Source organism: Eublepharis macularius, chromosome 4 (genome assembly GCF_028583425.1).
Source record: "Eublepharis macularius isolate TG4126 chromosome 4, MPM_Emac_v1.0, whole genome shotgun sequence".
Lineage (NCBI taxonomy): Eukaryota > Metazoa > Chordata > Lepidosauria > Squamata > Eublepharidae > Eublepharis > Eublepharis macularius.
The window spans coordinates 26,975,459-27,003,250 of record NC_072793.1 but is presented as its reverse complement, the minus strand read 5'-3'; the positions used below and the strand labels follow the sequence as shown (position 1 = coordinate 27,003,250).

At 42.2% G+C, this 27,792-nt stretch overlaps 1 protein-coding gene across 1 annotated transcript in view; it reads right to left on the bottom strand.

The window, feature by feature from the left end:
- DNAH17 (dynein axonemal heavy chain 17) overlaps window positions 1-27,792 on the bottom strand; it is a 139,204-nt gene that overhangs the window by 84,915 nt on the left and 26,497 nt on the right. Inside the window, exons 14-30 of the mRNA XM_054975987.1 lie at window positions 27,167-27,275; window positions 25,937-26,040; window positions 25,682-25,822; window positions 20,962-21,105; window positions 20,298-20,480; window positions 19,159-19,413; window positions 17,417-17,586; window positions 15,912-16,134; window positions 15,043-15,159; window positions 12,667-12,753; window positions 12,117-12,269; window positions 10,860-11,108; window positions 9,824-9,946; window positions 7,348-7,695; window positions 7,172-7,263; window positions 3,364-3,490; window positions 2,873-3,025 (exon numbers count right to left, since the gene is read on the bottom strand). Coding sequence (XP_054831962.1) covers window positions 2,873-3,025; window positions 3,364-3,490; window positions 7,172-7,263; window positions 7,348-7,695; window positions 9,824-9,946; window positions 10,860-11,108; window positions 12,117-12,269; window positions 12,667-12,753; window positions 15,043-15,159; window positions 15,912-16,134; window positions 17,417-17,586; window positions 19,159-19,413; window positions 20,298-20,480; window positions 20,962-21,105; window positions 25,682-25,822; window positions 25,937-26,040; window positions 27,167-27,275 — 2,778 coding nt within the window. The remainder of the gene's footprint in view (window positions 1-2,872; window positions 3,026-3,363; window positions 3,491-7,171; window positions 7,264-7,347; window positions 7,696-9,823; window positions 9,947-10,859; window positions 11,109-12,116; window positions 12,270-12,666; window positions 12,754-15,042; window positions 15,160-15,911; window positions 16,135-17,416; window positions 17,587-19,158; window positions 19,414-20,297; window positions 20,481-20,961; window positions 21,106-25,681; window positions 25,823-25,936; window positions 26,041-27,166; window positions 27,276-27,792) is intronic.

Sequence of the window (27,792 nt, the reverse complement as noted above, 5' to 3'; positions counted from 1 at the left end):
GAAAGCAATAATCTACTATTTCTTCAGTTACACTAATGAACTATCAGGTTTAAAGGCAGTCCTGTACTTTTCCTGATCAGCTGCTGAACTCTACAAAGGTGATTAAATATATATGATTAACATGGATACCTATTATTAAAATCATGAATATGCACCACTGTGGCAAATTGCAGAATTTTACTCCAGTGGCATCTTAAAGACCAACGAGATTTTCAGAGTGAAAGCTTTTGAGAGTCAGAGCTTCCTTCTTCAGAAGTGAGTAGGAATGGAGATCCTAGAGCTTTTATATCCCAGCTGAAAGTGGATGAGGTCAACAATGGGAGATTAAAATGTTTTCCCACTGGTTTTTGGGGTGTTGTGATTTCTCATGTCAGATATGTGTCCATTTATTCTTTTGCATAGGGACTGACCCATCTGTCATTGCTGATGCTCGATAGCATATATAACATTGAAAGATGAACAAATGAATAATCGTGAGAAGGTATAACTGGTGTTGTTAGGTCCAGTGAGTGTGCTGCTGGAGTAAATGTGGGGACAGAGTTGGCATCTTGGTTTATTGCAGGCTGTGGTCCCACAGTCTGTCAGGTCTTGGCAGGTAAATCCCCAAGCACTTCATTGCATCACCTCAGATTATGAGTCAAAGATATTTTATTGATGAGATATACCAGTAACAAGATATCCAGACAGGAGCATTGGCAGAAGTGATGCAAGGTGGGCAAGCAATGCCAATTATAGGGGGATGTTCCTGCCCTGGGAAAGAGAGACAGTTGGGGTTTTGGCGCGAAGTGTCCAGGATCTAGGAGAGAAGGGAGAAGGTGGGGGGAATGAGCTCATTCCAGTTCCCAGGGAGGATGATACAGCTCCAGCTGGCACTCCAAGGCCACGTTCTCAAGCTGGCTGGGAAATCCAAAGCAAAACACCTGCAAGGTAAGCAGCGAATAGCCAAGCAGCAACTACGTCCCCTTTACACATTCTCAGAGGTTCAGAACATTGTGCAGAGATATGCTGGGGTGTATCTGACACAGTCCGTGTCAGTGTTGGCATGTACATTATTATGAGTGAGAAGCTGTTTAAGGTTAGGGGGCTGTCTGTTTACATCTTGATGCCCTCTCTTATAATACTCAACCCATCTTTGGCTGGGATATAAAGGCTCAGGGATTTCATTCGTACTTGTGTCTGAAGAATGGAGCTCTGACTATCAGGCTTACATCCTGAAAATCTTGTTGTTCTCTAAGGTGCCACTGGACTAAAAACCTTCTCTTCTACTGCAGACTAACAAGGCTATCTACCGAAACTGTGGCAAATGTACTGCATTTTGTTGCTTGGAAAAGGAAACATCCTCAAATGATGTGGTGGCACTCTTTACTGCGTATCACTCTCCCCGATGCATGAACAGACAAAGAAATCACTGCAGATCTCAATGGTCAGTTTTCTCCCTAAACCCTCTGTCAGCCCCAGTCAATGGGAAGAAAAATCCCTGCATTTTGAAAGGCAAATATTATACAGGTGGATTTAATGAGGTGGGAAGTGAGGAGACTTATGTTCAATTCCAGCCTCAGTTATGAAGTTCATTGGGTAGTTAGGGCAAGTTATTAGCATAACCTACAGCACAGAGTTATTGTAGGATAAAATAGGATAATCACATGTATGCCTCCATGACTTCTTTTGAGGAATGGTGGGATACAAATGATGCAAATATACACTTTTCTAATTCTTCTTAAGAACTTTTCTCCTTAGGAACCAGAAGCCTGAAACAAGCTTGCTTGTGCCTTGGAGTGGCTGACACCTAGGCCGTTTCCACACGGCTTACCTTTTATCGGGATACAGTGTCTTCGCGCACGAAATCGCGCCAGGAAGACACTGTTATCACATGATTTCGCGCGAGATCATGCTGTTATCGCGCGATTTCGCATGAGAACATGCTGCATCCCGGCAAAAGGTAAGCCGTGGGGAAATGGCCCTAGAAGAGAGCGTGCAGAGGCCTGCTTGTGACACTTTTAGGAAGCTAGAAGCAGGAACTGAGACCTTCCACAGACGAAATCACAAATCAATCAGCGTATTAATTATTAAAGAGCACCATGCCAAATTGAATGTTGAATCACAATTTTTCATTCAACGACCCACAAAGTGCAAGGTGCTATTTCAATAAATACAACAATAAATAAATAATAAATAACTATGCAATATCAATAACTTGTTAGCAATTCAATCAGCCTACAGATTTCACATCCAATGCATTTCCTTTGTATGTTGTACTGTTGTAAACAAAACGTTGTGCTTTCCAGGGGATATTACATAAATACCCCTCTTCCACTGTGTTCATCGTGAACCTTCGACTGGAAGCCCTTGCAAAGTCAACAGGTGGCTCCAGAAGACCAGGTATGTCTATGCAGGTAAGTACCTCTGTTTCCCAATATTATCTTGCTTCTCTTTTACTTCAGAGGAAACCGTCCATTCCATGGATGACCCAGAAGTATGCATGGTTATTTATTATCTATTTATTCTTGTATTTATTGTTGAAATAGCACCTTACACTTTGTGTGTCATTGAATGAAAAATTGTGATTGAAAATTCAATTTGGCATGGTGCACTTTAATAATTAATATGCTGACTGATTCGTTATTTCCTCCACAGAAGGTCTCGGATCTTTCCTGCTTCTAGTATCCTGCGGCGCCCTTTGGTTTTGTTAACACAATTAGGAAGCGGCAGAGGCGACACTAGGCAAAAGGCAGATGCGTTTCCAGTGCGAGTGCTGTGTGCTTAGCCACGCAGAAAGCTGTTCTCAGTGCAGTGGCTTCAAACAACTCCACAAGGCAACCCTAACAACTTTTTTCTTTGTAATCGCACAAGACCACTAAGTAGATTGACCAACCTGTCCCGAACAGTCACAGTCCTTGTCAAAATCAACATATTCATCTTCTTTGCTGTACATTCCCAAGCCGATCTTCAGAGGCTGCTCATTTGCATCTAATTTGAATTTCAACTTGGCCATACTATCAAATAGCTTGGACAAATGACGGGACACCTTTAAAAAGAGGAGCATAAGATTAGGGCACCAAGTGTAGAGGAGTACAAATAAAAAGAAGAAAGGTAATGAAATGATAACGTTTTAAAAAAGGAGGACTGTATGGAAAGCTTGAAGGATATGGGCTCTGCAGGGGGAACACTCTGTGTTTAGAGTAGCGAGGAGGCCTTCCAGTCTTCTTGGAATTCAACGTACGAAGTGGCTTTAAAAAGAGTTGAGTTGCTTATTTTGCAAAAATGATTTTAAAAAAAGACTAAGATTTATAGATTTAAAACGCAAAGATCTATTATGATACAAAGCAGAAAAAAGCCAAGGTGCGTGCATCCATGCATATTTACCTCAACAGGGTCATTGCCATTGGACAAAATATCCAGCAGGTCAGCAGAGGATACAAAGTAAAATCTTGGGAAAGCCAGCCTCTTTGTTTCCAGGTATTCCGCCAAAGCCTTTTCGCAAATTGCCAAGCTAATTGGGGAGGAAAAGAGAAAATGAGATCATTACTGTGCTTTCTCTTTATGCGTAATATTATTATTTATTCAGCACTACCATTATACATGATGCTTTACAGCATAATATAAGCAAAAAAGCCTGTTGAAGGGAGCCCACAATTTTTCATAGTCAGGGAGACAACAGAGAGGGGAGGGAGAGAAAATGGTCGTAAGGGACAGATTCAAACAAGACTGTGGCCCCAAGGTCAAGGGGGGAGGCGAGAGGCAAAGGAGGACAAAACAACCACCATACTCTGCTGGAGTGCATGGATCCAAGCCTTCGGCAACTTGTTTGCCATCTGATGGCACCCTTCCCAGCTCACCTGCTGGGAGACCACCACAAGATGGCTTGAGATGTGCTCTCACCTGGGTGCATGTCACCTGGGAATGAAGCTGGATGATAGCCCCCAAGCTGGGCACATCCCCTGGTGGCTCTCCCCAGGATCCACTAAAAGGGTGAGATGGCATGCAAGCACTGTCTTCTCCCCAAATGGATCTGACCCAATGTCCTAAACCGCCTACCGAAAATATGTGAGAAAGCATTTAACCAGTAAGCCAAGAAGAAACGCCCCACACCTATGCCCTCCAATAGATAAAAGGAGAGAGGGTGGGGAAGCTGGAGTGGGCTTGGCCTCAGGCTTGACCATGGGCCAGTCTGAGCACTGGCCAGCTCCGCACACCCACCTTGCCTGGAGACCCTGTAATTGTGCACCTGGGCAAAACTGCAGGAACTGGCCAGAAGCCTTTCAATGTGCTCAGCAGCAGCAATAGTCACAGGCAGAAGAACTTGCTCCCAGAGGCTCTCAGTATGTTGCTGAGTAGCTAGAATGGCCATGAAGGGTAGGGGCGGGGTGGGGTGGGAGTACACCGTCTTCTTCATTCTGTCTTTGCTCTGCATCACGAAGTGCCCCCTGGCTCAGCTCGGAGCAATGCTTTTGCAATTGCACCCTTAGGGTTTTGTTTCAGTTAAATTTTTGGATCCATTTTTGAATTATTGGATTAAGCCAGGACCTTTATGGAAAAAGAGTGCATGGTAAGAAATGTTTCAGAGACCAGGAACGTGTCCATCACTCATTAACTATAGCATGAAAAGATGACTTGCATGGATAAATGAGCTATCATAATTTAACCACCATTTAACCACCAGCAGAGAAAACTTTTGTATCACTCACGGTCAACTCAAACAGAAGGCTTTCCTGTGGAGACGGTTCACACATTTGGGTCTCATTTATCCAGTGTGGTGTAATGAAGTGATGAGAAATCAAGGAATGTACATGCATATCTGAATTTTTTCCATGATATGGATAAATATACCAAAACAGTAAGCAAAGGGCCCTTCACACGACTCTACTAAAAGTGTGACTGCACAATTACTTCAGTCTAAGCCCAATACTACAACTGTCTGTTCACTTCAGATGAGGAACAGGGAAAAGAGGGACTTGCCTTGTCAATATTTTTACGAGTTTTATTTCTGCTAACGAATGTCAGGTTTTGAATTTATGTTCACTATGGTTTAAAATGCAGCCTCTAAAGGAAGAAAGAGGGGGCTGGATGGTGAGTGAAGTGCGATGTGATTTGAACGGGTACAGAGGAGAACAACCAAAATGATCAGGGGCCTGGAAATGAAGCCCTGTGAGGAAAGACTGGACTTGGAAACAATTCAGTTTGGAGAAGAGGAGGTTGAGGAGAGACATAACTGGCTCTTGAAGTATTTAAAAGGCTGTCACTTAGGGGAGGGGAGCTGTTCCTGTTGACAACAGAGGATAGGACTTGAAATAATGCATTTAAACTACAGGAGGAAAGGTAACAGCTCAATGTTAGGAAAAAACATCTTCAGCAGTGGAAATGATTGCCTAGGGATGTGGTGGGTGTCCCCTCATTAGCAGTCTTCAAGGAGTGGCTGAAGGAATACTCGTCAGGGATGCTTTAGGCTGTTTCTGCATTGGGCAGGGGGCTAGAATAGATGGTCAGAAAAACCCTTTCCAACTCTGTGATTCTATGATTCTGTATCCTAGGGCGTGGAGTGAACTGCAGTTTTTAGAGAGTTGTTCTGAGGGACAGAAGTTAGAGGGTGACATACACAGGGAAAGTGAGGTGCTGGAAACTAAGGGAAGTCTGTGTGTCCTGTCTTGTGGATGGTATTAGTCTAAATGGCACCTGAAGGAAAAAATCTTTGTGACTAGTCTGTTTAGAAAATACAAAGAAAACCTATACCTATCTTTCAACTAGGAAGCTAGTAGGTAGTCTTAATGAAACCATCATACTTTTGGAAGTAACCTGAAACTATTTTATATATGTACTTCTAAATAAACTTTATTTCTGTTTAAATAAAACATCTGTTTTATCTTCAATAAAAGGATTCCTTTTTACCTCACAGAGACGCCATCCACTAACCATTCTGCAATTCTACCAGATATTACTAAGCCTTCCTATACTATAGATTAAACAGTGAAAACCTTTTGGGAACAGTAAGGAAGTCAGGGAGGCAACATAATACAGGTCTCATAAAGGGAGTAAAATGCCACACCTTCCTCAAAATCAACTGTCTTATACTGGAATAACTTTGCCTAGAATTATACTGCTAGGTGCCTTAAAAGTCGTATCAAGGACACTGATAAAATTTAGCACTCATACAAGGCTTTTTGTGTGACCTGTTCGCTCCCATTTCAGTGCTGCCTTGATTCTCACTATCTTGATTCTCACTGTTGTCAACTAGAGTGGGGCCTGGAGATCTCCTGGAATTATAACTGATCTCCAGAGTCAAGACTACAGAGGCCAGTTTCCTTGGACAAAATGGCTGCTTTGAAGAATGGACTCTATAGTATTATAACCTGCTGAGGTCCCTCCCTCCCCCAACCCCACCTTCCCCAGGCCACACTCCCAAATCTCCAGATATTTCTCAGTCTAGAGTTGGCAACCCTACTGATATCCATATCATGACATGACTGCCATTTTAGAAAAATACTGACACAGCAAGATTCGAGTCCAGTACCACCTTAAACATCAACAAGATTCCTAGGGTATATACTTTCAAAAGTCAGGGCTCCCTTTGTCAGATACCAGAGCTGAAAGGATATATCAGTTTGGTGTAGTGGTTAAGAGCCAGTTTGGTGCAGTGGTTAAGAGTGACGGGACTCTAATCTGGAGAACCGGGCTTGATTCCCCACTCTTCCACTTGAAGCCAGCTGGGTGACCTTGGGTCAGTCACAGCTCTTCCAGAACTCTCTCAGCCCCACCCACCTCACAGGGTGATTGCTGTGGGGATAATAATGGCATACTTTGAAAACCAATCTGAATAGGTGTTAAGTTGTCTCAAAGGGTGGTATATAAATCAAATGTTGTTGTTGTTGTTGTTATACCCTAGAAATCTTGTTGGTCTTTAAGGTGCTGCTGGACTTGAATCTTGCTCCTCTACTGCAGACTAAGATAGCTACGCACCATAAAATGACATACTGGTACAGCAAGGTTTCTACAATAGTCTTTCCAAGCTAAATTTGGAAATTAAAGATCTTTCACCTTAATAAACTGAACCAGAAATGCTTTCCTACATTTCCTATGGAATCTATGATTTGCTCCTTCAGCCCATGAAATATCTGCCTAGTTGTGCTTTACCCTTGAGTTTTGGCGAAATTAGTCTGATAAACAACATACTCCTGACCTTTTCTGCAAGGCTTCTAGCTTGTCATAGAGACCTGGTTTATTTGTTGCTTCAACCACATTAGGCGTTTTTACTGCATCAGCCATCAATTCCTGTAAGAGAGAAGTTTTGTCAGTCATTTGACCAAAAGTGTATCTTCAGATGAGAAGTAGGGAAGAGGAGAGGGGCTTGCCCACCTTAAAATCCTTGTCAATAGAATCAAAGCGCTTGGAGTCCTCAGGAAGCTGATTCCGGATGTCTTCTGAGCCAATGAAGATGCTTTCCAGGTGGCTCCAGGTTCTTTGAACTTCAAACCAGATGCTTATCACAGAGTCAGCAGTAGATAATTTCTGTTGCCAGCTAGATACTTCCTGAAGGAAGTGTGCTAAATACTTGGAAGTCATCAAATTCTGAAGCTGCACTTGATTTTCTTCCAGCGTTTCTACCAGTATTTCATCAGACTTGAGTAACATGGTTCCAGTTCTATGGTGGGGCTCGTGTTCAAATTGCATAGTTGACCAGGTACTATCAAGAGCTTTCAACACCTTCAAATAAAACAGCAAGAAAGTATTTTGATGGATACTGTATAGTACAATATTCATACCCAACAAATGCAGCTGATTCTCTAATGATTTACAATAAGAGGTGAGGCAATGTTAACAAAAAGATAGATAACATGCTTAAAACAGATGGGATACTATTGGGTGATCTGTGACTGGATCTTCCTAGTGAATTTCAAGATAAGAAAATCCTGGATTTATCTGACTATTATTCCCTATGAGGAAAACTATCCAGCAGGCATTTTTCAAGCAAACTCCATCAAATTTGCTGAGAACCTACTCCTGCCTGCCCACTAAAGACCCACCAAGCTTCAGGAAGATTGGACCCTGGGGTCCAATTCTAAGGGACCCTGAAGAAGGTGCCCACAGCCACTCTCTATTGTTTCCTCTAGTGGGAAAATTTCCAAGCAGGCTCTCAGGCAAAAACACAAAGGGGAAAGGCCATTGGCCAAAGTCATATTCCCAAATGCAAGCTCAACCCAGCAAAAGTCCAACAGAACCCAAATGAAGCAAAGGAATGGAGTACCTCAGAAACAAATTGAAGCAGGGGGACTGACATCAAACCAGAGAATCATGTCAAATCAGCAAATTCCACCCAAACCAAATTGAAGTAAGGGGCACTGTTGTAACTTAATCCCACAGAACCAATGTCACTTATAGAAGCCAAGCAGAATCCAGGGCCAGTGGGGGAACACTGCCTCTGCCTCACTCCCTCTCCCTCCTCAGAAAAAAATATGTAGGAGAAGCCCATGAACCAGCCAGCCATGAGGTTGAAGTCGCATTTCCTGGATTAACTCAGATTTATCCAGGCTTCTAGATTTGGGTTCCCAGATTGGATCTAGGATTTTCTAAACTTAACCAGGAAAGCCAGATTTTGCCAGATCGGCATAAATCTGCCTTTTTTGGCTAGTTCCCGGACCCAGTGTTGATTTGTGACCTTGGCCGTTTCCACACGGCTTACCTGCAGCCGGGCCATGCCGCAATGTCGCGGATTGTGCCGGGGAAAACGCGAAATATCGCGTTTTCTCACGCGAGTTTTGCATGACTTGAGAAAACTCGATATTTCGCGAGTTTTGCACGACGTGAGAAAACTCGATATTTCGCGTTTTCCCCGGCACGATCTGTGACGTTGCGGCATGGCCCAGCTGCAGGTAAGCTGTGTGGAAATGGCCACTCCTAGCTTTGATTCATGACACTCAAATAGAAGGAGTAAACCCCCGTTTTCCTCTGTATGGCCATGTTCCAAATTAGGGCTGCACAGGGCATTAAAGGATCTGTAATCTCTGTATCTCATTTGACTCCCAGCAGGCACCTGAACACTGTGGAATTCCCTTCTGGAAGTTTGTCTGTCTACTTAATTTTTAGGAAGCAAGTGAAAACTTTCTCATCATCTTTTGATGATGGGTTTGGTGATTTTATTGTGCTACTTTTAATGATTTGTAAAGTGCTTTGGCTACTTCAATAAAAACATTCAGTAAATAAATAAATACAATGAATATTATGATTTGAAACCTTTTTGCACCTCTTCATCCACTGCAAATGCAGTTTTCCACTGCAAAGTGATTTGCTTTGGACTTGAGAAATGTGCTCTGCAGTAGAGGATGACCCTTGCAACAGAAAAAAATACAGAAAAAGTGGAAGCAAGGTTCAAGATCTAGTGTCTACATTTTGATGATCTTACTATGTTCTCACCACCCTCTTTTCGAGCCATTTTGGTGCTTCATGAGGACTAATACCATTTTGAGGGAACAAGGCTCCTTTTCTGTTGATGGATGATGGATATAGAATGCATAGTTAATGATGCCAATGTATGCAAAGTATAGTTAAAGTCAGTAATTCTGTAGCAGACCGCTAATGTAAATGGCAGTGCTAACAAACTTGAATGTCTATGAGTTTTGTCTGCCTCCATTCCAAGGCAGAGAACATATCTCATTGATGAAGCTTACTTACATTCCTCATAGTACAAAATGTCACTCTACACAATTATTGCATCTTCACCCAAAGACAGGAAATGAAGCATCATTTTCCAACATTTTTGAGAAGTGAGAAACACACATACTCCAAATTTTAATTTAAGCTAAATAATGGATGAACATGGCATCACAAATGTTACCTTCTCCATCCCTGATTCTTTCACAGCCTTGTCCACAATACTGCGAACCTCATCTTCAAATTTGTGAAGATTTAGCTGAAGTAGATCTGCGAGTGTCGTTTCATCAGACATGATGAAGTTCACCTATTACGTAATCAAATGTGAATCAGACTGGAACATTGACCCATTCTAGCCGTTTCAGACTACATAATGAAAAAGCAGGTCCTTCCGAAAGCAGCAAAAAATTAGCTGCTCTATGGGACATGCAACCCACCTGGTGGGCTCCATAACCCACGAGTATCCCAACCACTGATTTAGAAGCCCATTATATATAAAGTTTAGCACAGCCATGGACCATATCACCAAACAAAGACACCCCCTTCCCCTTATAAGCCTTGGTTCCTTCCAAAAGCTGTCTCTGGGGGTCAGGGGACTTTTGGCAACAGAGTTCAATGTAGTGTGAGCAGCTGCAGCAAGAAGGGGGAATTGCCCCAACTGTTCACAAGTGAGGTTGGGGGCAATTTTGACATATTCCTCTCAGGCTGCAGTTCTCCTCCCCACTGTATCCTACAATGTTATCTAGGGTCACACAAACCTCAGGAACAGCTTTCTGGGTGGACCGTGGGCTGCAGGGAGAAGGGGGGGAAAGCAGTTATATAGAGTTGCCCTGCCTAGAAGTCAATCTAGCATGGCCCTTTTAAACAGCATAACATCATTTACTCAATATAAGGACATCTGAAACATCTAGATAATGAGAAGTTTGGAGAAATAGAAATGCTGTGTACAAAAGATTATACTGACTTATTACCACATAAAGTCATTCAAATTTTTAAAGGAAGTTTGGAGGACCCAAGTTTGGATAAACCCGGATGATTTGTATTTGTATTTTCGAGTGTTTTGTGGCTGGGACTAACTCATTTATTGCATTTACATGTGTTTGTGCATTTTATTTTATTTGTAGACTGCCATAAGAACTCTTAGTTCAGTGAGTGCAGGATCAAAAACATTATTAAATACATGTACATTCTGTGCTGTCACTGTGACCTATATGGTTTACCTGGGTGGCTTGCATGAGTTCTTTCCAATGTCTGTCTCGGATAGCTGGATTCTGGAGCTCACTCACAGCCCGGAGGGATGTGATCATATTTTTAACTGTGTTATCAAGTCCCACAAAAGCATCCCATGGCCTCATTTCCTTGTCCAAGCCTCTCACATCCTTTGCAAACTTTTTGCAATCAAGATCCATCTGTTCAACATTAATTTCCTTCCACTTGGTGGTCTTCCAGTCATTAATGCTTTCATTGACCTTAATTGGACATATAAAAGTGCTTTCAACATTCTGTTCTGTGAGCAGAATATAGTGAATACCTTGAAGGGCTCAGTGAACTTTACACCTTAAAACAGAACTGTGGTAACAGAATCCAGATGACAGAAAAAATAGAACTTCTTGTTAACCTTTTATTAACACTACCTCCCTATCCACTACAAGTGCTGTAATATATCATAATGTTTGCCACAAAGGTCATACTTCTCCCTCATTTAAAAAAATTATTAAAAGGGACTTGTGCCCTTGTACTAGAGAGTATGTTTCCTTGAAAGAACTGCATTTTTAGAAAGGAAAATAAAATGCCAGGGCATGCCAAGTCACTGTGGTATGGGACGGTGGTTCTGCTGTAGGGAACACTCAACCTTTAATACAGTAATGGGCTGTTTCCACACTACTCACCTTCTTCCAGAATGGGGCGCAACATCACGAAAAAAATGCCGAAGATAGCGTCTTCTCGCACGAGTTTTGTGCGACATCGCACAAACCTTGCACGAGAAGACGTTATCTTCCACGTTTTTTTCGTGACGTAGTGCCCCATTCCAGAAGAAGGTGAGTAGTGTGGAAATGGCTGTGGTCTGTAGAAAATACCTGGAGCTACAGAATACCTGCGGTGGAAACTTGAAAGAATTCTGACTGGGATAGTAGTTGGGAGTAGAAAGTAAATGGGAATACTTTCCTGTCCTTTCTACCAAGGACAATCTGTTTTATTTTTTGCCCACATCTCCATTCACCACTGCCAATCAACATCACAATCCGTATTATAGATCCCAATTTTTTTTTTAAAAAAGGGCTAGTAACTTTTGCAACCAGAATTATGCAAAGTATGTACATTGCACAAAAATCTTAATGTGTTAAACAGAAAATTATGAGGGACTGACTTCATTGTTATCATTTCTTTGCAGCAGAATTGAAGGGTTCAGGGTTCTTGTAGCCTAATAATGCCTCATCACCCAACTTTCCCTATAAAGTACAAGTTCAAAGTCTTACCAAAACAGTCATATCCCACAACTCCTTGAGCAGACGCACTTCCTTATGACATGCCTTCAGCTGTTTGTAATCTGGGACAGATACCTCAAACAAGCCTGCAGATTTGGATAAGGCTTCCATCTCTTTTTCCATAGCAGTGATCATTTTTTGTTCCTGGAAGTAGGAAATGGAACAGTGTTACTAAACATTTCCAACATACAAAGTTATGGAGATGCCAACATACAAAGACAAATAATTTGGGTAGTGCTGGGTTGAGGAGTATCGTAATGCGTTATTAGGAATTTACCATCTAAGGTGCCTTGTAAATTAGGTTAGCATCTGCTGCATAAAAGTCATGCACAACTGATATCTATACACTCTCCTTTCCCTTTGTAACTATATGCACATGCAAACTCACAGATTGAAACCACTGATTCAGAACTTCTTGGCATTTTAAAAAAGATATTTTCTATCTATGCCTTAAAACTATGGCTGTAGTGCTATAGCAGGTGATCTTTGGGATAGACATAGATCTTACCCATATAGACTTCCTCAACTGTTCTTAGATTACCTTATTTAGAGATTTATATGGTTCTGGCTCAACGAAGGTGAAGGGGGCATCTTCTCGGAATTTCTCCCTGAATTCATGCTGTTTCATCTTAGAGAAAAAAGAGAGAACATTGTGGTTAGGGCAGCATTTGGAGGTCAGGAATTTGCTGGCTATGGTTTCAGCAAGATCAGAATTGTGATAAACCTTTCTGTATTATTGGTACCCTTAGCATCCCATTGGAAAGCTCAAGGCAGCAAATGCAACAACCAGTACAGCAAAATAATTATGAGACCCAGATGCAGAGAGCATCTGAGAATGACAGGACTGTCCAACTTCATAGAAGCTAAAGATAAGTTTCAAGGATGAGTGTATTGGTTGAGGGCCAAAAGATATTCATATGTATGAGAAACCTGTAATCACTACACTGACTTGATCTTAGCCAAAAAGGCCACGAATTTTACGTACTTTGTTAAGATAAAATGTTAAGCAAGAATGCTTAAGATAAATTTTGTTAAGATAAAATGCAGCAAGAATGAACTAACAATTTTGTGATGTTTCAAATATAGATAACCTTGTATGGTGTTTGAAGTTATGAGATAATTAGTTAGCTAAGAAAGTGAGTCCTTATTAAATGTGACAGTTAGCTATCATTCATAGATGGTTCTGAAACCATGTAAATATGAGAAGTTGAATTGATTAAGAGCTTCTTTTTATAAAGTGACTTTGCAATGCAAAATACTCCTGCTGGTCACTAGTACTCAGCTGGCAACTTTACACAGTAAGCATTAACGAAAGGTTAGCTTTCTGGGTCTTGAGAACAATCACTATGAGAGACAGGCTGCACTTTAAGACTGTACATACCGTTAAAGCCTTTTCTGACATCATCACCTTTAGAATTGGTAACAAGAGCATATAGGATCCGGATGTATAGCCCTTTGCCATTTTGACAATAAATGCTAATGGTCTCTTAGTCTAACTGGCTGCTTGCCTGAGTCTGACCTAAAGCTAGAAGCTTCTTGTGTATGAGGTATCTAGCCCATTATAATCACATTTTGCCTTGTGCTTTGTTAAATGATATTACTCTGTGGTTTCTAAGAACACTCTTGTGTTTCTTGCTAGAGGTAGTGGGTTGAGCTGCTAGGACAGAAGACTCCAGTCTTTGAGGCTGTAGGCACTTTGGGAATTTTGAGAACAGGAAGTGGGCACCACCACAAAATGGCTGCCATGAGAGCCAGGACCAATCACAAAATGGCTGTCATGAAGTAGTAGCACCAATCACAAAGTGTTGAGAGGTTGCAAGTCAAAATCCTTCTAAGATGCAGTCAGCTGTTTCTGAATGGGTACTTCCTGCAGATACAAAAGTGATGCATCTTGGGTTCTTCTGAAGCACTTCCTGCTTCAGTGAAGTGGAGGAAAGCAGGGCAGGCTCTTTGCTTTGGGAAAGAGATGTATTGGGAAAGAAGCTCATGAGTATCAGGAAAAGTGCTGGCAGGCACCTTGGCGATTATTGGGGATCACCAGGGCTTTTTTTCAGCTGGAACACGGTGGAACAGAGTTCCGGCACCTCTTGAAAATGGTCACATGGCCAGCGGTACAGAGGGCAATCTAAACTCCCCTCTGTCTGGAGATCAGGGGGCGGGGCCACCAGCTATGTGACTATTTTTGCCGAGGGCGATTTAAACTTTAAAAAACTCCCCCCTTGTTCCAGTTGACCCAAAGTGATGTCATTGTGCGGTCCTGAGTTCCACCACTGAGTTCTACCACCTCTTTTCCCAGAAAAAAAGCCCTGGGGATCACCATACTAAGACATTTGCTGAGTAAATCATTGAATTTAGAACCTGTTACTGATAGGATTAATTAGGGTTGCTAGGAAAGATGTCCCTTCAACTTTTTGAACATGCTTTAATGTAAAGATTATTTGGTCATCATGGGATGAATATGTTTCTTGCACAAGAGTCTGCTAACTAATCATTTTCTGGGTCATTTCTTGCATTTTAATATGACTGAAATCTGACTTGGGTGCTTCTGTGACATAATTGGATATATATGTCTATAAAAATGAATGATTTTTGCTGCAGCTTTGTTGACCTACATGGAGACTTCAGAATAAATTTACCCAGTTTATTGGTTCTATGAAGTGCCTTTCTATATGCTTTTCTACATGGGAACACTTACATAGGCAAGGAAGTCTTTAGACAACCCGAGGAACCCTAAATCATAATAGAATATGTCCTTAGATACCTTTTCCAACAGAGAATAATGCTAAATTACAACTGTGGTGGCCAGTAGCTCATTCGGAAATGAGGTTCTAGTTTTGGGTTCATCATCTATATTAACATCCTGTTGTCAGGTAGAAGAGCACAGCATGCCGACTGACTATATTCTTAATGGTGGTACCTCAAACTGTTGGCATTTCCTTCGGATGACTGTAACTTCATTTGCCTGCAGAGGAGCCACATTCTGTTTCACCTGGAATGATAACTTTTTGGTGTTGTTCCACTGCTCTGGCAGGTCCTAAAACAAGCAACAGAGAATTCTCAGAGCATTTTGCTTGCATAAAGGTGAGAGATGGCTGCTTGATGAAGTGAACAGAACAGAACAGCAAGGAAGGAGATCAAGGAATGGGGCAGCAAATGGTAGAATTAAAGATTTATTTAGGGATTGCTGCGTCGAAATGTGTACTCTTTCGAACGTCATTCACCCCACATTGTTAATAACAGAGAAATGTGCATATATAATGCACATGATGCATGCAGCATGTTGTTGCTATGAGAAAACATTGCACCCAGCTTCATAGCCCGATATATATATCAGGAAGTAGTAGGGGCCACAGAGCAGTGACTCTGCAGATGGTGTGGTCAGATGTATTATACCCAATGTGAGGTAGTGGACACGCTAGCCAAGTTCGAATCCCTGCTCTGCCATGGAAGCTTGTTGCATGACCTTGGGCTAGTAACACACACTCAGCCTAACCTACTTCACAGGGTTCTTGTGAGGATAAAATGTAAGCCGCTTTGGGTCCCCACTGGCGAGAACAGTTAAGATATAAATGAAGTAAGTAAATAAAATACTCTAGATGTTGGCCTTTGCTAAATGATCATGTATTTTGCCCAGGTTTGTCCAGTGTGAACGTATTATAAAATCAGTTGATATTAGGCTAGGGTTTTCCTTCTTTTCTACAGAGTTATGGTCACCAGATTTCATTATGGAAGGCTAAATTTATAAAGTACCAATATTCAAGTACTGAAAAACAATTTATGACTTACATGCAACTGCATATGAATCTCTTCAGGCATTTCTTCTCCGTAAACTTTTAGCAACTCAATAGTTTGCTTTAGAGGTTCAAACATATTGTCCGTAGCTATTTGTCTGTCTTTGACCCTCATCAAGTGACCCATCACGTCCACCAGCCCGTCATAGTCACCTTCTTTCACAGGTTTAGACAAGCCTGCATTCACTTCTTTCATGAAAGTGGCAAGTTCCTTAAGGCTGCAAAGGAAAGCATAGGATGGAGTAGGTGTAACCAGGCCTCTTTTAATAGCAAGAGACAGAAAGTATTCTGTTACTTGATTCTCCACCCAATAAGTGACTTAGCTTTGATACTAAGACCTGTTCACACAACAAAGCCATGAGGGATGACTGGTTGGAGGGGAGCAGACTCATGCTCGCTGGCTGTGACTGCAATCACAATGCATTTATCTGTAGGTCTGAACAGCAGTTGTGTGTGTATAGCACTGCAGTCCTAAGCAGAGTTGCACCAGTTGAAGTCCACTGAAGTCAATAGTCTTAGAAGGGTATAACTCTTCTTAGGATTTCATTGTAAGTTGCATATACATAGTCTCCTTTTGCCCTGTGATCTGATCCTCAGTCATGTGGAAAGAACCTATGCATGCAAAATCTGTACATATGTAAGCTCTGTTCAGATCTCTGGATGAAGTATGGCGGTTGGGATCACGGTCAGTGGAAGTGATTCCGTTTTTCTATATATATGTTCATTCAATGTGAGTTTAAGTCGGCTACACTTGATCATGTGTCATAACATCCATTGTTATAAGGCTGCAAATGCAATCCTATGCATACTTGCTTGGGAGAAAGCCCCACTGAACACAGTAACAACAAACAACAACAATATACTTTGTAAACCACTCTGAGTGGATGTTGTCCCGAAGGGTGGTAAATATTATATTAATAACAATAATGTTATTATCATTAATTGTATGTGCATAAGACAATGATTTATAAATTCTATGTCTCTGACAGCTTCTTAGACATTCAATTGCAGAAGTAAAAATGTATGTTGTTATTTCTTTATATTCCTTTACCACGTTAACCCAAGCATTCTAAGTGGTTTATAACATGTCATGTGTGTAGAAGTTGAGGCCCTGACTTGCCTCGAGCTGCCTAATGAGCTTCATATTTGAGCTCAGTTAGGCCGGCCATGTCCAAGCCTAATATTCTAGCCAATACCATGACAGCCCAACAAATTGTATTGTGCAATAAGAGATTAAACGAACAGAGGGCGTGCCTGATCAAAATGTATATAAGCTCAAAAAGATAACTCTTGAGTGTTAATGGTTCCTTCTGGAATCTCTTTGAGTTCGAGCTTCTCTGATGGGCCACCTGACACTTCCATGCAAGCTACAAAGCTAACTGCAGCCAGGGTAGTTTTGCAGATAAACTGCTGTGTGCTTCTGGCTGATTTCCATATGTGTGAGGAGCTCTACTAAGTACTGGAACAACTCGAAATTTCCAGAATAAATTCCTATTCTACCTGTTGGTAACATGGTCGATGAGATGCTGCTTGAACATTAGACTCCAGCGCTTGACAATGTTCAGCAGTGCTTGCTTAAAGGGACGACAGTCACTTTGTAGCCAACCATTGAACACTTTGGTGTTTTCAAACTTGGACACCTCTTCGTAGAGCTTCTCATAAGTGTCAATCTAAACACAGAAAAGGCCGCCAGATAGTGAAATGTTACAACCAGTTAGCCAGAGTCAAGGCTGCTGGGGGGGGGGGGCAAAATTCAGGGGGCCTAAATCAGCTTGAGGGCCTCAGAATAAGGTTTCCAGGTACCCACTGGTGGCAGGCAAACTCCTAGTGATGCCTTCCAGGCATCATTTCAGCATCTAATCAGATTTATTGGCCTCGCCCTAGGACCAGGAATACAGAACCCACTAATGAAAAGGAAAGGCAAGAACAGATATGACGAAGATCATACATCAACGTCCGTCTTTCAAATGCAGCATCAAGGCCTCGTGGGGAAGGGACAGCAAGTCTAACCCTTCTATCTCTACTCAGTTTTCATAACTGATACTAAGCTCCCAGCTTTGTTATTGACATTTTAAAGGAGAATAAAAGATATATCCAGGGGTCATTTCGTAGAAAAAGAGCTGGAGGAACTCATTAGCATAACTGATTTGCATATGCCACACATCACCTATCCTGGCTGTTTTGGACCCAGTCCTGTCCATTCAGGGCCAAAAATGGGCCCAAAATGGCAAAAAGGGGCTGAAAAGGGCTGAAAAAAGGCCCAAAATTGTCAGGATCAGGCCGCTGCTGAGTGGGAGAGTGATCCACCACCTGTCAGAGGTTCGATCCGGGCCGTTTTGGCCCCAATCCAGGCTGAAACTGGCCCAAAATGGCCGAGAGTCAGGTGGGCGGGGCCATCTGACATGTGATCTCTCTGGGGAACTGCCGGAACTGCGTTCCTGTGCGTTCCCCCTCGAAATGAGCCCTGGATATATCTCTTTAATTAAGACTGTGTCAGCCTGCATTCTACATAAATTTGTAGACCGAAATTTATGATGATCATCATCATCTCTGGTTTTGTCCTAGGAAAGAAAGGAAGGAAGGAAGGAAGGAGTGACTTTGAAACCTCATGTGTGAAGTTGTCCTAAGGATGGGGTTTAGAACAACCAGGGCTTTTTTTCAGCAGGAACGCGGTGGAACGGAGTTCTGGCACCTCTTAAAAATGGTCAAATGGCCAGTGGCCCCGCCCCCTCATCTTCAGACAGAGGGGAGTTTAGATTGACCTCCACACGACTGAGTGGCACAGAGGGCAATCTAAACTCCCCTCTGTCTGGAGATCAGGGGGCGGAGCCACTGGCCATGTGACCATTTTCGTAGAGGGCAATTTAAACTTTTAAAAACTCCCCCCTTGTTCCAGCTGACCCAAAATGACATCATTGTGCGGTCTTGAGTTCCACCACTGAGTTCCACCACCTCTTTTCCCAGAAAAAAAAGCCCTGAGGACAACCATAAGGAAAGATGGGAACTGGATTTCATGAACCAAAAAAAAGAAGGGGTAGTGAAAGGGAGGAGGTTGCAATGTGGTACAACTGCAAGTGGGAGGTTGTGGCTATTGAGAGTTGAGGTATGTATTAATGTTGTGCAGTGGATTCCAGAAAGCTGTAGTGCAAGGTACAACCATTTTGAAAATGGGGACTTTAATATGGAATTTTCAAACATTAAAAAACCCACACATACATACACATGCACACTTCAGCTCTCACCTGTAGTTGAAACTGATCTAGTGTGGGTGCAACGTGAGGCAAGTATTCCTCTGCATGCGACTCCAGTTCTTCAGGTGTCAGTGCATGGCCAAAGGTAAGGAAGCGCTGCATGAATTCATGTGGATCATCCATCCATAGATATGCATATTTCTCGAAGGAATCTTCATATTCCTCACCTTGCTTCATGGCATTAACCACGATATTCGCCACTTCCTCTCGCATTTCTATCAACTCCCCCATGTCTTCTAGGTCAGACTGGAAACATTAGATTTTGTCAGGGTTGGGGAAGTAACTAAACAACGCAAGCAATACACCCTGGCCTCGAACAATATAGCAATGCCAGGGTCAAGGTATTCACCTGCACTCAGAAGTTAACAGAAACACTAACTGATCATTAACTGATCACTAACACTAACACTAACACTAACATTAACTGATCATTAACACTAACTGATCATGTGCCTTCTGACACTAGGAAGTTAACAGAAACACTAACTGATCATTAACCGCATTGCCTATAGGAAATCTGGAATTCTGTATAGCCCAAATTGCCACAAAGGAATTGTGCTTTCTAATACAAAATCTTTTGGCTCGCTTAGAATCCTGTGCCTTTGAATGTACTTTAACAACTTTCTAGTCCTCAGAACTAAAATCCCCTACCCCAACTTGAACAATGTGGCCAACATCTGCTAAGAAATCCTTGGATTGGATTCATTGATTCATTTGCTCAAGGACTGTGTGTCTTCACAGCTTTTCCTTTCTCCTAATGGTCCCTTCTGACACTAGGAAAGTTGAACCTGAGGTTGCTGGACCTGTGTGGTATATAGCTACATGGGTTGGTGGGCTTCAGCAAAGAAGGGGGAGGGGTCAAAACCATTTCTTCTTCTTCTGTCAGTGCAGCTCTGCTGACAGAAGAAGGGATTATTTTGCTCCATCACCCCTCCTCATAATATCCCCCCCCAACTCACAAGACTATTTCTTCAGGCAGGTGCTGTGACCCCCAGGTGCTTTGACCCAAAGGTTTGACCCAAAGGTACCATCATAAATTTCATCATCTGCAGAAGTACATGGAAATATCAGTGAACCATACAGCGTTCTGCCCATTGTCAATAAAAAATATCTGGTAAAGCAGGACTAACCCTATAGCTGAATTTTCCTTCTGCTAGTCGTGGAATAAGTGTAGCTGTATCATAGATATCATTCATCAAGTTTTCTATCACTTCCAAAAATCCTTGGTCTGCTCCTATTTCCAGAGATGGGCGGTACCTTAAATCGTCTTTATACAACTCCATGCGCACTTCAAATAAAGGGGCTATATGTGCCTGCAATATATAAGTACATTCTTTATTATTCATTTATCTTCACCCAGAAATTTTCATTTCCACTCCAGTAATACCTTGCCTCTAAAATAATAGTCACAGCTTTTGACCTTTATTTCACAAAATAGAAAGTAGATTGACTGATGGCACATTCATTCAGGCAGTAGCCTTAAAAATACAAGGATGAGCTCAGAAACCAGAGCGGTTTGGGATAAATTATGGATGTGCATAGCTTATATTCTGCACAGTCTGTTCTGCCTGTATCCTAGACCACCAAGTTCTCTGTTAACAATTATTATGAACAAACAAACAAATAAATATGCTGGACTGATAAAAATGTATCCAAATTTCCAGATCATGCTTATTTTTTTGGTTTTACTAAAGTTTTGAAAGGAGATAAGTGACAGCAGTAGTGTATCCTCTATGCCCATTTATACATATCTTTTAGAAACAAACCAATTCAAAGGCCTCATCATCAACATACATCAGCTGACATGTTGCTGAGCAGAAACTGCAGTGATTTGCGGATAAACTTAAAGTAGCCATCTAATATCATGTCATCTATGTAGTCTACATAATTCTTCCACATTCCCGATGTCTTGTCAGCCTTGAACAACTCTGCATTTTCCTGAGGACAGAAAAATCATTACATCAGAGTTAGTCAGTTTCCTTCTATTGACGCTAAATGCTTTAATGGTCATAAAAGCTGAATGTCAACTCAGAAAATGTTTGGGCAACTCCCAAATATGCCATTAATGTCAAGAAGACCACCACCAGACTACATTTCTGACTGGAATTCACTGTAGAGGAGCTACACTTAGTCTTGTCAAGAAGTCAAAGATATGGTCAGATACTTTTATAATACGATGATGTTTCTTATTGTTTCCTGTCAGGACCATGGTCATGATTATGGTTTTACTAATACAGAACTGTGAATGGAAATAGTTTTTAACTTACCGCGAGCTGCTCTGGAGATACATGTGGGGGGAGAAGGGTTGCTTCATTCAAGGGAATATTACTTGAAAAAGATTTCTCAGTGATTTAAATGATCTTCTGAGGTGAGCAAAACTTGCTACTTCAAAGATTACAAATGCAGTTTTGGACATGTATTGAGGGAGCGGAGAGTAAATCTCACTTTTAAGGAAGAACGTGAGCAACAGAACTCTGTGAACCTGTCCCACAAGCCTTTTGTACAACATGTGTTTAGACTAATGGGGCATTCTTCATCCTAATATAGTGGAACAAATTCATAATTATACCTAATAATGAAGTAGATAGCTCATGCCGATCACAAAACAAGAATTTCAAAAGTGCATATTCAGGGGACTTAAATAAGTATGCAGAAAGAAACTATATTACAATTAAAAAAAAATCCTCTCCGCCTCCGAACACAACCTGACAATGACAGAGCTTGTTTATTGAGAGTCAGCAGCTGCACTGTTTATTCTTATGTGCAGCTAGACACATTTTATGCCGCATAAAAGAATGTACACTGTGAAGTACGTTACTATGTACAGGGCTTTTTTTCAGCAGTAACGTGGTGGAACGGAGTTCCGGCAACTCTTGAAAATGGTCAAATGGCCGGTGGCCCCGCCCCCTGATCTCCAGCCAGAGGGGAGTTGAGATTGCCCTCCGTGCCTCTGAGTGGCACGGAGGTCAATCTCAACTCCCCTCTGTCTGGCGATCAGGGGGCGGGGCCACTGGCCATGTGACCATTTTCTCCGCAGGCAACCCACTGAGTTCCACCACCTCTTTTCCCAGAAAAAAAGCCCTGACTATGTAGTTGTACTATCTTAAAAAGAAGTACATAAGACATAGCAATAGAAACAGAAATGATGAAGTCCATTTCCTTTCAGTTTTCATAACCTTATATATCATGGTGCTTATTATTTGGTTAAGCAAAAGCATGTATTAATTTGTACTGAACTCTACTTAAAATGGCAGCTTGTATCCTTCCACTCCAGTTAGCAAAGTATGAAGCCTTTCTCCAATGGGGGAAGAGCCACTGCCATTGGAGGAAGTCTTCTTAGGTGGAAAGATGGCAGGATGGTAGGATACAAGCCAGTGTACGTAGGCATACAACCATTAGAGGGAGCACAAAATAAACACCGAAAAAGTTACATGATTGTGCCCTGGTGCTCCCTCTCTCATTAGCCCTTCAGCAGAATTTAGCCCTGATCAGCACAATTAGTTCTCTACAGAGCAGGCCCCCTAATTCTCTTTCCGTCTCTTGTTCATGCTCTTTGACCTTCCTTCTGCAACATTTCTATCTTCTCTCAATTATAACAGCAGCTACTATAACAGGTCTCTTAAACAGGGAGGATTTGGGGGGGGATGAAGATAAGCATGCTAGTGTTGCTCTGGCATGGGATGTCACTTCCAGCAAAAATGGGACATGAAATATGACATTAGGGTGATGCTGTAGGATATGCCCTAAACTCTATGGTTTAACCCCCAGTAGATCAGAGGAATTGTATATTTCCCTTCTTCGCTTAGACCATGAGCCTTAGATTACACATAGAGTCGCTAGATTTTGTGCAGCTGTTAATCATTGGCCATTTCCACACACGTTGAATAATGCACTTTCAATGCACTTTCGCAATCCTTTTGAAGTGGATTTTTTGTTCCACACATGGAAAATCAGTTTCAAATGTTCACTAAAGAGTATTGAAAGTGGATTATTCAACGTGTGTGGAAGCAGCCATAGTTTTGTATAAATGCAGGGCTTTTTTTCAGCTGGAATGCAGTGGAATGGAGTGCTGGAACCTCTTGAAAATGGTCACATGGCTGGTGGCCCCGCCCCCTGATCTCCAGACAGATCCCTCTGTCCAGAACTCCCCTCTGTCTGGAGATCAGGGGGTGGGGCCCCTAGCCATGTGATCATTTTCACCAAGGGCGATTTAAACTTTAAAAAACTTCCCCCTTGTTCCAGCTGACCCAAAGTGACATCATTGGTCCTGGAAATGTGCGCACACTTTGCGCGCACACATGTGGTACCAGGGGCACCACCTCCTGCCAAGAGTTGCCCCCCTGTGCTGGCAACCCACTGAGTTCCACCACCACCACCTCTTTTCTCAGAAAAAAAGCCCTGTATAAATGTAATGAATTACGTTTCCTATTTTTAATATCATCTATGTAATGTTTTTATGTAAATATTTCTGGTACTGTATCTATTTTTGTGCTGGTCTTGACAGTAATAAATAATCAATCCATTCTTCTGGTGCAAGTAGAAGTAACATAAGCATGTTGACAGTGACACTACCATTTGGACAAATGTTGGAACATCAACGATGACTGGGATTGGATTGGCTGGGCAGTGCTGCCTCTCTCACCTTGCATGGGCCTTGACAGGGCCAAGCACTGCTGCCTCCCACACCTCATGCAGGATTTGGCTGGAAGCCACTTCCCATGTCCTGTGCAGGGCTCAACCAGACCAAGCATTGCCTCCTATGCCTTGTGTGGGGCTTGGCTGGGTCAGATGCTGCCTTCTCACCTTGCACGCGGCTCAGGCAGGCCAAGTTTAGCATTTCTGTCACAGGACTGCCTGAGCCTAGGTGGAGTGAGGCCTTCAGCCCACTGGGAGGCGCTCAAGTGCTTTTAATGGCCACTCCACCGTTATCTGTGAGCTGAGTTGGGCTGAGAATCTGTAACTGTCCCAAGCTCACCCAGTGAGTTTCCAGGGCAGAATGTGGATTTGAGGTTCTAGGGTGAAACTATAACCACTACACCACATTGGCTTTTTTGTGACAGCTGCTGTAGAACAGCAGCAAGTGTCCAGACCTGGGTAAGTCATGCAAGTTGCATGGTAGCAAGTAGCCCAGTGGTTGCTGCCAGATCTGGCCCTGATGAATCCTCCCTGCTAGGCCAAAACAACCCCAGAAAGGGCCCTGTCCCCCTCTGCCTTTTACTGACAGAAACCAAGCCAGGAACACTGGCAAAACTGTTGGGGTTGCCAAGCCAGGGCCACTGAGGCATCCATTTCTTAAAGCTACAGGTGGTCCTTTTGTCATTTGGAAGGGGATTAACCTGGTGGAACACTCTGCCTTATGAGACCAGGGCCTGGCAAGACTTGTTAACATTTCGCTGGGCCTGTAAGACAGAGTTGTTCCGCCAGGCATATGGTTGATGTCGGGCGGTGCCCCTCCCTCAGGTGGGTTTTCTTTTTTAAACTATAGGCCCTCCCATGTAATGTTGTTGTCCATCTTATTATATTTTGTTCTGGGAAGAACTGCTGTATGGAACGTCTAAATCAAATTATGTGCTGCCTTGTTCCTTGCTCTATATGTGTGTGTGAGTGTGTGTGTGTATATAATTTTTATGATAATATGTAGGAATTTTATAATTTTTAATGATCGTTGAATATGTTTTAAATTGTGTTGTTATCCGCCCTGAGCCCGCTGATGTGGGGAGGGCGGAGTATAAATCTAATAAATTAAATTAAATTATATTTTAGATTTCAGATTTTTCTGTAAACTTGGAACTTTTTCCAGGTTTGTAGAAATACCTGCCTTGTCTGTTTATAGCTCCAATCTCTGGATTTAAGTATTCTCAGATATGGCCAAGTTTGCAATTAGCTATATTAATGATAATTATTTTTAAATTATGTTATGAGTTATCTTGAACATCATGGAAAGGCAGATCAGAGATATGTTTGTCAAACTCCATTGGTTCCCTATCTCTAAAACTCATTGGGGTATGTCAGTGGCTGGCAACCAGTGAGAGAGGAAGAGGGTGGGGATGAAGGGAATGTTAACGTACCTATGGTGCAATGACATCTTTGACAAATACCTGGAAGTAACTGCCCATTGCTGACGTGATGCTAATGTGATGCTCCAAGAGGTAAAGACACAGAGTTTTGTCCAAATCCTAGAGCATCATGTCAATGGCATGACATTACTTTGGGTATTCACTCACAGAGGTTTTCTCTTGCTACTTAGCTGAGTGGTGGCAGATATTTGCAAGTTTTCCCCGCTGCCCTGCTAGGTGGTATGAGAGCTAGTCTCCCTAGGTAATGCTACAGCATCACCGGTATGAGGCCAGGTCACATAAAGAAAAAGCTGGTTACTGAATTTCCACAAAGATTGCCTCACTTCTCTATAATGGGAGAAAGGCATTCATAACAACATGCATGAACATATTTATGGAAGAGAAGTACATAAAGTTCCTGGGATGTGTGTTTACAGCCTGTTCTTTCACTCTCCTACCTCAACCATTGCTTGGATCTTCAGCCCAGCATCTTTGATTGCTGTATAGCGTTTGGTTATGGTGTTAGCTTTGCCATCCAGATCGAGGAGGGCTGTATCCTTATTGTCTTTCCGTTCAAACAAAGGACTGGCTGACCATTCCTGTGAGATCAGATTTATGGCAGATTTAGTACCTCTTATCTGCAGAGGAGCAAAACTATTGAGGAAGTCCCTTTAAAAAAAAACGGTTGAAAATAATTTTTATACAGTACTTGCCTGCATTAGCTGCCCAATGTTCTCCACATTTAATTTTGTTTTCTGAATTCTTGTCTCTAAATCATATAAGACATTCCGCATCTCTTGAATATATTCCATAACATCTGGTTAGGTGATAAGAGGGATAGATATAAAAATTATCAGACTCCATAGGTTCCCTGGCCCCAGCATCGTTTCCTTACAGGCTCTCCAAAAGTTGGCAGCAACATTCTAAGTGCCATTCTGCATATAAAGCACAATGTGGTGGTAAACTGAGGTGATAAAATATCTAGAATATGGTGGGCATGTTTTGCGGAAAAACATGAGCACTGCCAAACAGCATCTTCTAGGTAAGTTGAAGCTGAATGTCTAACTTTCCATGTTACTGGCAGCTAATGGAGTGAAGGTTGGGGGAAAGGACATGGCTTTATTCCCTCAATAACACATAGCCAAGGAGACATGGGGCCAGCTCCCATGACTCCTTCTGCTACTGTAAGGGCACTTCTGGTTGCACAAGATTTCTGCTTATTCCTTCCTCTTACTACAGACCCCTGTGTTGTACCATGCACTATTTCTGTTAGTCCACCAGTCTCCAGGACTAGCATTTCAGGAAGCACAGCAGGTAGTAGCGGGAAAGGGAATGTTGGAGAGTTTCATTCTGTGAATGCAACTTAACTTGCAGGGCTTAGTATCCAAATCAGGGGTTCCCAACATGGCATCCATGGGCCCCATAGCGCCTGCTGATACCTTTCCAGGTCCCCACCAAGTGTTTTTAGAAAGTCGGTGGGGCCAGGTGGGGCTTTTGCCAAGCATGACTTCTGATTGGCCATTGAAAATTTGATTGGCTGTGCAGATTTTTTAAAACATTGCTTTGGCGAAAACTGCTTCTACAGCACAAGGATCTTCAGTGTGTGACTGAAGGTGAACTGGAGCAGCCATTTTGTTGCTGCTTCCGCTTTCTGCAGAAGCCATTTTGTGGCAGTCATCTTGAGGCTGCGTTCAGAATTCCAAATGTGCCTGCAGGCTCCAAAAGGTTGGGAACTCTTGATTTAAACCATTCATTGGCAGTGCCCATACTTATCTCTGCATAGTTTGGACACTAGGTACACTAGAAAGATGTGGTCAGCACTATGAATGGTTTTTATATATAAATTTAAGAAGTTATTCAATGTGAAGGCAGGTTGGATTCAAACTTGCACACAATGAGCACTTTATTTGACCACTGAGTGAACGGCAAGCAGGTAGTTGTACCTTCATTGTTCCAGTATAGGTTAGTCTCAGCTTTTTGCAGTCCAACATCAATTTCTTCTAGCTCACCCTCAATCAGAGGGAGTTCTACATTCAAAATTGTTCGCTTGATCTAAAAACAAACAGCTCATCTTAGGATATATTATTAGTTTAGAGGCATTGGAGACAAATGGTACCATCTCAAATGTGGCATGTCTTCTGAACTTTATGGATTTGCACTAAAGTGAGATTATAGGGAGGGCACAGCAGATCCTGGGTTCAATTGCTAGCTCTGAATGGAAACTTGCAAGGGTGATTCCTGGGATGATTTAGGCAAGGCTTAAAATACCAACACTGGAAAGGGTTGGATCTAATAAGTTTTTCTACTAGTGAAAACCAAAAGGGAAAAAAAGACAATGTTGAGGATTATGAGACTTGCTTGTACAAAAGCCACGTGATATGAGGACTTACACAAAACCCATTGAAGGAAGGGGAATTAGGCGAGATTAAATGAAAAACTTGGTTAGATCCAACATATGGGCTGCTTCCACACGCATTGGATAATCCACTTTCAATACGCTTTAGTGGACATTTATAACTGATTTTCCATGTGTAGAACGAAAAATCCACTTCTAAGGGATAACTAAAGT